General features: G+C 37.1%; 1 protein-coding gene across 4 annotated transcripts in view; it reads left to right on the top strand.

Moving 5' to 3' along the window:
* NLGN4X (neuroligin 4 X-linked) overlaps positions 1–10,656 on the top strand; it is a 131,935-nt gene extending 121,279 nt beyond the window's left edge. For 2 of the 4 annotated variants that reach the window (XM_050897736.1, XM_050897719.1), the window contains 2 exons: positions 762–1,551; positions 9,438–10,656. In XM_050897736.1, the coding sequence (XP_050753693.1) occupies positions 762–1,551; positions 9,438–10,287 (1,640 nt within the window). In that variant the 3' untranslated portion in view covers positions 10,288–10,656. Of the gene's footprint in view, positions 1–746; positions 1,552–9,437 lie in introns of all 4 variants that reach the window. The other 2 variants (XM_050897745.1, XM_050897727.1) reach the window with 2 other exon arrangements.
* The last annotated feature ends 672 nt before the right edge of the window (positions 10,657–11,328 follow it).

Raw genomic sequence — 11,328 nt, 5'->3', positions numbered from 1 at the left:
TTGCTTTTCAGTGCTCTGACACAAAGAAGCTCTTCAGACTGGGTCTTTCATCTCTCTTTATATTAGTACATATAAAACAACCAGAAAGAACTACTGAATCTCATCTTACTCTCTTCCGAAAAATGTAAATATGTTTTAATTCAACATATAGGCAGTGCTAACACACACATGCACACAAAATAATAATAATTAAAAAAAATTAAGATGGTAAAGAAAAAATGTCAGAGTAGAAGACGCAAGCCTATTAAATTGATTTTAGCAGAGCAGATTTTTTCAAATTATATGATGCATGGCTTCTGTGAAGGAAATGAGAGCGTGTAATTTTCATTTGACCTTTAAACTACTGAAGAGCGCATTTATGAGAGTCATTTACATGGTGAAGAGGGTCTGATTGCTTGTAGCTGCCACTCCTTTAAAGAAATTTTTACAGGACTACCACTATGCTAAAGCCAGGGGACTTCCATTAAAGATGCAAGAAAACTGCAGTACAAGCATGAGTTTTGTTCTTGAAACAGTAACCTGAAACCTTCATGCTTTATGTGTGTGAGCATCAAGAACAAGAGAGATTTTAATTAGTAGTCTATTAGAGATACTATAAAAAGGGAGCAGTGACTAGAATATATGGAAATTGAATTTAAATTTAGGTACGTGCATCCTTTAGTTATCGTATAATCAAAGCTTTCTTTGCTTAGTGAAATCTGCTTTTAATTTTTTTTTTTAATATATAATTGGATTTGCATTTAAACAATTTGCACCTGCAGGTTTGTTCCAAAAGGCAATCATACAGAGTGGAACAGCCCTGTCCAGCTGGGCAGTGAACTATCAGCCTGCCAAGTACACTCGGATATTGGCAGATAAAGTGGGCTGTGACATGCTGGATACCACTGATTTGGTTGAATGTCTTCGGAATAAGAATTACAAAGAACTCATTCAGCAGACCATCACTCCAGCCACGTACCACATTGCCTTTGGGCCTGTGATAGATGGAGACGTGATTCCAGATGACCCTCAGATTCTCATGGAGCAAGGGGAATTCCTTAACTATGATATAATGCTGGGCGTGAATCAAGGGGAAGGTTTAAAATTTGTGGATGGCATTGTAGACAATGAAGATGGTGTTTCCCCCAATGATTTTGACTTTTCCGTCTCAAATTTTGTGGACAATCTATATGGTTATCCAGAAGGGAAAGATACACTGCGAGAGACCATTAAATTCATGTACACTGACTGGGCAGACAAAGAAAACCCCGAAACAAGACGGAAGACCTTGGTCGCTCTTTTTACAGACCACCAGTGGGTTGCTCCGGCTGTTGCTACTGCTGACCTGCATGCCCAGTATGGATCTCCAACATATTTTTATGCATTTTATCACCATTGCCAAAGTGAAATGAAACCCAGCTGGGCTGATTCAGCTCATGGTGATGAAGTCCCTTACGTGTTTGGGATTCCTATGATTGGCCCCACAGAACTGTTCAACTGTAATTTTTCCAAGAATGATGTCATGCTCAGTGCAGTAGTTATGACGTACTGGACTAACTTCGCCAAAACTGGGTAAGTTTGACCCCCAGCATTCCTTTTTGTTGATAGCATACTTCTAAACTAGTCAGTATCCCATTACAGTGGCTTCAAACCCTGATCTTGCAGCAGTATTACAGCACTATTTGATTTGCGTAAGACAAAAGGTAACTGGGGCTTATTCATATTTAATAGATTTTTAATTAGTGTGTTCCCTCAAACTATTTTCTTTCAGTAGCTTAGTGAGAATAATAATGCACTGTATTTTTGATTCAAAAAATAGGGCAATTATTAAGACAAAGCATGTCTCAGAGAAAAGGCAGCTCCCTAAGATACTGAAAAATCAGAGGCAACGTGTCTGCTACTTGAAGAAGGAACTGTCAAGCAGATAACACTCATCTGCTACAAAAGAAAGGAAGTTCTTGTTTCTAACGACCTTCACAGGGATGGGTACTCAGGGAGGAATTGGAACAGAAAGGCAGACACTGGAAAGATTTTTCCCTCTGAGGGCTATAATGGCAATAATAAGTACTTGACTGGAATGAAGAAGAGACTCAGATATAAATTTTGCTTTGAGAAGGTTAAAAATTTAAATTAATTCTGCTTATGAAACAAAATAAAGACATCAATGTTTCGCTGAAATAGAGTTGTAAACATCAAGGAAAGAACCCTCAAAGCAGCTTAATCTGTGAGTGCTATTAATAATTTCTGCCCTCTTCCTATAGCATTCCTTTAAAGAGTATTGCGGTGTTTTACTTGAGCAGCAAGGGCTTTTTTGTTAACCTTGAGTCTTTGGTACTGTATTAAAACAAAGATACTTGTGGCACAAAGGGGCTGTAAATCTTTCCAATGAATGTTTAATGGCAGGATTGGGCTCTGGAAACTGCAGCTTTACTGCACTGCAGTGAATGGTATGCAGCTATATAAGAAAAATTCAGAGATGCCTACTGTGAAACATACAGAGGCTTCAGCAGCTCTTGCAGCCTTTAATGAATCCAAATGACGTTCAAGGGAGAGAGATTTTGCAGTCTTAACAAAAACCTCAAGCATGAATTGAGTAAAAAACAATCAAATGCTTCAGGTCAATTTACAAGGCAAAAAGAAAGCTTTTGTTGCAGTGCATTTTAGACAAACAGGTACTTTTGCATGCAGAAATCCCACAGTACTGCAACAATAGTGAATAAACTGTGGAATATTTAGATGTATTTGGCAACAAGAAGTCATCAGTTCTGGGATGGGCAAACTTCAGGATGAAATCTTGGTTTATGGACAGAGAATGCCGCATGCTGGCTGTACTGCACACTCAGAAAGATGATTATACCATCATTCTGTCTTTATTTTTATAGATGAAATGCCACATACACATAGAGGACTTCAGATACTCACAAATATACATCATTGGAATTATTATGGAGATGCAAGATCTCCACAGTCTCACTATTATTTACAATTACTTTATGACTATTCCCTGTAGAATAAGAAGTCATATTTAAGCAATTTTTTGAGGCTGACAGGAGCTTCTCACAGTCCCAGCTGCCACCATTACTCGTAATTGCAAGCACTTTCCAGCTGTTGCTACTTGAAAGCTAATTTCAGCAGGCTATACACGCTATCACCCAGTTCTCTGGTTATGAACCCATTGTCATACTACAACTGAAGGCACAACAGGTGCTTTGGGAGAGCCATTAGTAATTTCTGAAACTTTGCCATTGCTGATGAGACAGGAATGGGGTATATCTTCTATTACAAACTTGCCCCTTTATAGACAGTCTGAAATATGTGTCATTAAAAATGACCTCTAGCTGTAAAATTTCAGTGTTCACAGGGAAAGGAAGAGAGCAACACAAGATGCATTATCTTGCTGGGTTTTTTCCTTTGTTTATATGAACAATGATTAATTGTTCTGGATAATACAAGAGAATACTTGGAAGGAAATAATATTTTAAGATTACATTTGCTCTGCACGTGTTATGCCTCCAATGGAAAAGGGAAGGTTGTAGCACCTCAAGCCTAGAGCAACAGGGGACATATCTGGGGTAACCGTTCTCCTCTCAACCCTCCCACATGCAATCTGGAATCCATGTGCCCATTCAGGTCCTCCAACTCTCAAGAAGATTGATATGGTTCAAGACTGCATTTTTGGGGGCTTTGTTTTGGTTTTTTCCCCACCTTTTTTTAAATTGATCATTTCCCATCCTTATTCTGATAGAACTTGGCTTACTTTGTGTTTATACCCATGGCAACACGTATGAAAAATCTGTTAACTGAAAGATTTTATTATTCCACATTTCCCTGTAGGTGAGCCTTGAACATTAAAACTGCAGATTTATTTATTTAATTTTAATGTCTCTGAGACTTTTCTAATCTTGATGACTCTCCCACAGAGGCTGCATCCAGATTCTTATTGTATAATTACGGCTCAGGTGGTGCATCGTTCTGATGGACTGTGCTGGGCTTTTAACTGACATGCCACCTGCTGCTAAAAAACACACATTGTTTAATGAGCCTACTGCCAAGGCTGGGTTTGGAGGGCAGGTCAATCTTGTAAAATCGCTAGGTGTTAAAGACACAGCACAAGGCACAGTGCTTTTATTGTGTTTTACTTTGAAGTCTGTTACTGAAGCTAGCAAATAGGAGGTGACAATTAAAGTGTTTAATAGCAAATGGATCATGCTTGAAATGAATACTTGGAAGCTGCATTTTGCTAATCCTCCATTTTCTACCTTGCTATGACTTTTTTTTTTTTCATTAGCAGTCATTTTGGCCTTTTCAAAACTATGTTTCTAACATGCCTTAGAAATAAGAAAGCAATTTCTTACAGAGTAGGTGTGAGAAATTACATTTGAGATACAAAAATAACATGAAAATACAGCTTTTGATTCCACTATGTACAAAAACTATATGTGAGCGCTTCATTAAGAGGTGCACTTAAAGCTTCAGCCTGCTGCCAGTAGTACTATCCTAACTGTAATCGTAATTTTATATGCTCAAATGTTCTGTTAGTTAGGGCCATGTTACATCCTTCGCAGATACATCAGCAGGGGGAGAGTGAACGACATAAGGGGATGTGTGCCGGTTCTTCACAGATACTCTGCCAGCTACACTCTTGTGAAGAAGGATTTGAAGTTTCATAGAGTAGATACAAAGCCATGCTCTCATTAGAGGCATCTGTCGCGTTTCTTTTGAGGAGTTACAATACTCTCTATTTTTGCTCCCATTCATCCAGTTCTACCTAGGTTGGTGATGGGAAAGATAAACACCTAAAGGATATATCTTTGTTTTCTTTGTAATTCAGATAAATACTCCTGAATTATTTTACTACCATTGATTCTGAAGCAAAAACCTAACTGAGTTATTAAGGATGTTTATGTTTTATATTCAGTTTGGCTTTCTAATGGAAGACACAATTAAACTTACAATGATTAAAGTGTATTTTCAAATCAATTCTCTGTGACATCCTTTATGAGGCTGTTGCATTTCTTTTTGATGTTTTTGTCTGAAGAAATAACTGTCTCCAATGGCCAATCATCTGTGTTAGTCAAACAAAACAGTGTACTTATGGTTTGCTTTCCTTAGTAGTTATAATAGCTGACTGGGAGCATGACAACAGTGGGAGCTGGTGATAAGTGAGGAAAGGAGGTAAGGGAAAATATGCTTGTGTACCAGTGCTTCAGGCAGGAATGGCTGTACCATTATTAATATTGTGACAACATGAAAAATCAGTGGAAGCATGAAGAAATGCCACACAATTTTTCTCTTCCCCCCCTCTTCCCCCCCCCCCCCAGAGAAAAGAGGACTGCTGAAAGAAAATAAACGATCAAGGGGCCTTTCAGTGTCTTGGAGACAGACTCAATATGTAACTGTTAAGACCTTTTGCTCTCCAATGAAGTTAGAGAACGACACAAAAGAATAAAACACTTTAAGTGCATTAACATAGCAGTTCCATTGTCCTGAGTGATAGTTAATGCTGTTGCAGAAGTAGTTAAAAGATGAATGATATTTCAACATGTTATATGGAATTCAGGATAAGAGAAAACTTCTTAAGACCCCATCATTCTTCCCATGCCAATATCACCAGATATGAAATACTCAGTTCCCTCATTTGCCCTCCAGGTCAGCTACTAATTCACCTTGTGAACAGGAATGTGTGTTGCTCTTCAGTCAGCATCTGTTGCAGACACATTCACTGTATATCACCTGAGAAAAAATCAATGCTTTGAATGTACATTTGTAGCCCATGAGGTGTGAATTTAATGACAATAAACAGCAACATGTTAAATTGAGCAAAATCAGTGCAGACTGAAAGTGGGGGGAAAAAGTGATAGGTGAAACCAGATGATTCTGCACATTAATAAAAAAATACCTTAGAAAAGACAAGAAAGACCATCATATGGTCTTCTATCATATGGAAGACAAGTTCAGGCATTTCATGATGGGGGCATTTTTTGATGGAGAAGCTGTTTAAATTGAATTCTAAAGGTGGTGAAAATAAACAATCAGAGAGCAAAATGAACAACAATAATAATCAATTTTGTTCTAGCAATAGGATGAAGGAAAAAAAAAAGCCTCCCTGCCAACTAGTAGGATTGGGAAACAAGTTATCTAGTCCCTATGAGAGCCATTACTGGAAGAAGGACAGAACTGAAAATATATTATTCAGATTATATTTTTATCACCATGATTGCAGTGGGTGTTTAAAGGAAAGTTTCCTAGCAGCCTTTTGTTTTGTAATTACACACTTGAGCCTCAAGAATGTCCAGAAACACAAAGGTGATGTAAGAGGTTAAAAAAGGCAAAAGGAAATTTGAAGTTGAAGTAAGAGATCAAAAATTTTGTCAAACAGCTGATTCAATAGGAGAAATGATTGTATATACATCTATATTTTATGCCTATCTATAATACTGGAAAAGTGTTCATAATAGGTTAAACTGCCCAACTACCCAAGAAAAAGACTTAACATGTCATAAGTTGTAACCTTATGATTTTGTGAATTGTCTTCAGCGTACATTGGAGGAGGGCCAAGGAAAGTAAAAATCCTCTTATTTATATCAACTGAATATTTCTGGTAAATTATCATTAGTCTGTAAAACCAAGATCAATGCATTATTAGATCCTCTATTTAGGACTAGACTTAGTTACTTCATTTTCTTGCGGAAAAAAAAATCATTTAGAGATCTGTTCTCCAAATTCAGGGAGAATATTCAGACCATTTATTCAGTTATTAAGTGATCAACTCTAGAGTTGATGTCAATGGTAGAGTTCTGATACCGTCAGCAAAAAAATGACTTGTCTGTAGGGCTGGCTGATTTTTTTTCTGTTCCTTGTTCCAATGGACAGCTTCATGCCCACACATAGCCGTGTAAACAAATCCTGAAATACAAGACTAACCTCATGTAATATAATTTTCTCTCTTGTGTTTGGAGGAGACGGCAGCATAATTGGCTATTCCTAATAGGTACAGTTAAAAAGGGGAGAGGGAGGTAGAGAATGGAAGAGAGGGAAAGGGAGGTTGATATTTACTTGTTTTGTATGCTGTTTGTAGGGGAAGGGAATGCTAATTGAAAAAATGTTTGGTTGCTAAAATCATCATCGGCTGTCATTTTTATAGGGCCATTAAAAAAAAAAGAATTAAAAAAAAGTGCATGTCCAGCTTGGCTCATTGAGTGCTCAGCTTCTTCTCCTGTACTGTGTATCAAGTGCAACTCGTTTCCATAAGTTAGCTTAATTTATACATTTTCTGTAGGACTCTTCCCAGAGTCTTTTGTGCTGTGAATCAGAACAAGTGGGGAGAACACAAGATGGATTTTGTGCTGTAACTCTTGTAGGATTTTGAGTTTCTGACAAGAAAAATGCTTTGCGTTTTGATAATCTTGCTGATTTTTAACTTACTTTAGAATTTATGTGTTGAACCCCAAAGTACTGTAGTAGTAGATAAATTGAATTGAGCAGATATCTTCTCCTCTGGATTTGCCAAATCTTTCAGTCTGTTCTTTAAGAACAAAAGAAATACTTTTATTTCCTTCTTGAATGCACGTTAGAATCCCTCAAAGTAGCAGCATACATCTGCTGCTGTACTGCTTGGAAGTGGATATTACTCCTCTGGCTTCAACTAGGATGAACAATTACTAAGCAATTATCTTTTTGTTCAGAATTAACACAATTTGGCTAACTATTACTACATAAAATGGAGAGAGAGAGAGAGAGAGAGAGAGAGAGAGAGAGAGAGAGGTAGACAAAATAGCCACCATTCTGGAACCCCTACTTTATATCTTACTGAGATGGGAAAGATTTGATACAGTACAATACAAAAAAACCCGACCAAACCACCCAAAAAAACCCCAAACACCTAAAACCACAAGCATAAGCAAACCAAAGTACCAAAATTATATAAAAAAAAAATTCTTCCTTTCACTCAAAAAAAGGTAAGATAAATTCTTTCAGGTAAACAGATGAATACAAGAATCATAAGATTATTAAAGTCAAATTACCAGTCTGGTTTAAGAACTAAGGAATAGCTTTTTATGAACAGCAAAGGAATGCTAAACTAGGCAATCATGTTCATGAGCTTTTGAAAATGGAAAAAGAAAAAAAAATAAGCTGCTTTAAAATCTGTAGTGGTGGGTCTTGGTATTCCCGTAACATACATAACAGTGTATTGGAAGAAAAGAAAAATATTAGAATCGTTTTCACAGGAAATAAACTAATGCATATGGGAATGGAAAGGAGAATGGAAAGTTCTCAGAGTAATGCACAGAAAATGAATCATGTACTCTCAGTATAATATATCACAAAGTCCCAGAAAATACTCTTTGCTTCAAAAGAAGATTTGAACTCATGCACAAAAGAATATTAAACTCAGTATTAGTAATTTTAAATTTCTGTATTTTTTCATGCCAAGAGGAAGTCGTATTTACGTAACGTTTACCAAAATTATAAGGACCCATAGACATTAACCACATTTAAATACTTTTTGTGCTATTGGTTTGCCTTTATTCTGAACCTATAAGAAGAAAAGAAAAAAGAAAAGATGGGAAAAGCATAATTTCAATTAAATATTTGAGTTACCAATTTTGAAATTATCTCTGAGTAGTGTACTACTCTTATCTCAACTACTGCTTATCTACTATAAAACTTGTTGATCTCAGCTAATATATTTCTCATCCCTACAAACTGGGACAGAATTAAGGCTCATTGTCCTACAGCCGTTGAATGTAGTTATTTAGTAGCAACGAGCACACAAAACTTTCAAATAGCAATCTGCTAATGCAAATGATGGAAAATATTGTGACATACAAATACTTCAAAGGTTTTTCCCTGAAGTAGATATTGGAATGAAGGGGGACTAATAGCTCAGTAAAGGAACACAAAGAGAAATATTTCCCTGTTACATGTATTAGCCCTGCTACTTCATGTTTTGAAGTTTTTTATGTAATATACACAGCTAGTATAAATTCTTACGGTCACATGGACTTCCAACATTGCCATAGGGAGTAGATGCCCATATTTACTACTTACAGCAGTGGAAGTGGTGGTACCTTAAATGAGAAAGGTAATGTCAAACCTTGAGAAGAGCTGAATCTACACCTTTATTATGGGGAAAGGTAGATAGTACCTCTCTAAGACAGTCTTGGAGTATGATACTGAATCACAGAACTTCAGATGAGCTTTTGGGAGCTGAAACACAACCCTTTCTCCATGTCATGTAAAAAAGTATTATAGTGTCTGAAATGCACTGTACAGTAAGTAATTTTTCTTTTGTTTATTTATTAACATCTGTTGTTAAGTTAGGGAGGTTTTTTTAGCTTCTGTTTTTAGGTTAATTATGGGATAAACCATTAGCTAAAGGATGAAGAGTTTTTTGGTTTTTACTTTTGGTTTTGTTCTTTTAATGACTATAATATTGCCTGTTTTTATTTTTGTAGAGATCCAAACCAGCCTGTTCCACAGGACACAAAGTTCATCCACACAAAACCCAACCGCTTTGAAGAAGTGGCCTGGTCCAAATACAATCCTAAAGACCAGCTGTATCTGCATATTGGCCTGAAACCCCGAGTTCGTGATCACTACCGAGCAACAAAAGTTGCTTTCTGGTTGGAGCTCGTACCGCACCTTCACAACCTGAATGAAATATTTCAGTACGTTTCCACAACAACTAAAGTCCCCCCTCCTGACATGACATCATTTCCTTATGTGACACGACGTTCTCCTGGTAAATTGTGGCCAGCCACCAAACGCCCAGCAATGACACCTGCCAACAATCCCAAACATTCAAAAGACACCCATAAAACAGCTCCGGAGGATACGACAGTTCTGATAGAAAACAAGCGAGATTACTCCACAGAGCTGAGCGTCACCATTGCTGTGGGGGCGTCCTTGCTGTTCCTCAATATTTTAGCTTTTGCTGCGTTATATTACAAGAAGGACAAGCGGCGTCACGAGACTCACAGGCGCCCTAGCCCCCAGAGGAACACAACCAACGATATTGCACACATACAAAATGAAGAGATTATGTCGTTGCAGATGAAACAGCTAGAACATGACCACGAGTGTGAATCGCTGCAGGCCCATGACACACTGAGACTAACCTGTCCACCTGACTACACGCTTACTTTGAGAAGGTCCCCAGACGACATCCCGCTAATGACACCCAACACCATAACCATGATTCCAAATACATTAACAGGAATGCAGCCTTTGCATACTTTCAACACCTTCAGTGGAGGACAAAACAGTACGAATTTGCCCCATGGACATTCGACCACTAGGGTATAGCTCAGCCCTTCCCCCTCTACCCTCACAAGCCACTTGGAAGAAAGAAAAAACAAAAAAAAACAAAAAAAAAAGAAGAGGAAAAAGTTATAATACCATCCATTGAACACCTTGTCAAAATCTAAAGTAAAAACAAGTAAAAGAGAAGGACAGTCATTATTTTCTTAATGATCCTTCCCACAGAAACTCTCTGATGTTAAAGATCAACTACAAACCCTGTGAAATGTGAAAAGTGTACATTGCTGTTACGATACTGCTTTAAGATCTCAGCCACTTTGATTGAAAGTTGAGGCCAGAAGAAGTCACTTAAAATGGTGTTTTGAGTGTAACAAGCAAAGCAGAGTCTTCTGGAACACAGAGCCAGTGACTGTACAGGTGTTTTGGTTTGTTTTTTTTTTTTAATAAATAAAATAATAAAAAAAAAATTCTTTATGTGCCATACCATGAATGGCCCTTGTTAAAACAAAGACATCACCATGGGCTTTTACCCAGCATATGAAGCTGTAATCCAGATGGGGGAAATAGAATTTTATTATTAAAAACAAAAATGAAAAAAAAAGAGGAGGACTGACTATGCAGTAAAATACGTATAGTTCTGTGCAAAGAGATGACTTGCCAGCCTGAACTATATTTAAAGAAACTTTGTAAAAATGTACATAGCTGTGAGTTTAAAAACAAACAAAAAAAGAAGCTTTTATTGATGTTTTCAGTTTGAAAAGAGCTTTTAGAAAGATTGTGCATTAGGTTGTGACCTATGTGTATATACATTAGTCATATCACCTCTGTTTCCTCCAAGACCAAAGGAGGAATTTCTTCTTAATTACTAGTGGTAAACAAAAAACATGAGTTTTTTCTAACATGTTTCATTTATATGAGGCCATGGTGTCATGCAGAGGATACAGTTGTCTGTGTGACCTGCGTATTTTCTCTTACAGGTTACACTAGTGCATGTTAAAGTATTCATAGGAGATTGTTGTTCTTTTCTGAAACTTTTTTTTCTATAATTTAATTTTGTGTTAGCCTTTGTTAAATTGCAACACAGCA

Source organism: Gymnogyps californianus, chromosome 1 (genome assembly GCF_018139145.2).
Source record: "Gymnogyps californianus isolate 813 chromosome 1, ASM1813914v2, whole genome shotgun sequence".
Classification (NCBI taxonomy): domain Eukaryota; kingdom Metazoa; phylum Chordata; class Aves; order Accipitriformes; family Cathartidae; genus Gymnogyps; species Gymnogyps californianus.
The sequence above is the reverse complement of the archived record's forward strand: the minus strand, read 5'-3'. Positions and strand labels throughout refer to the sequence as shown.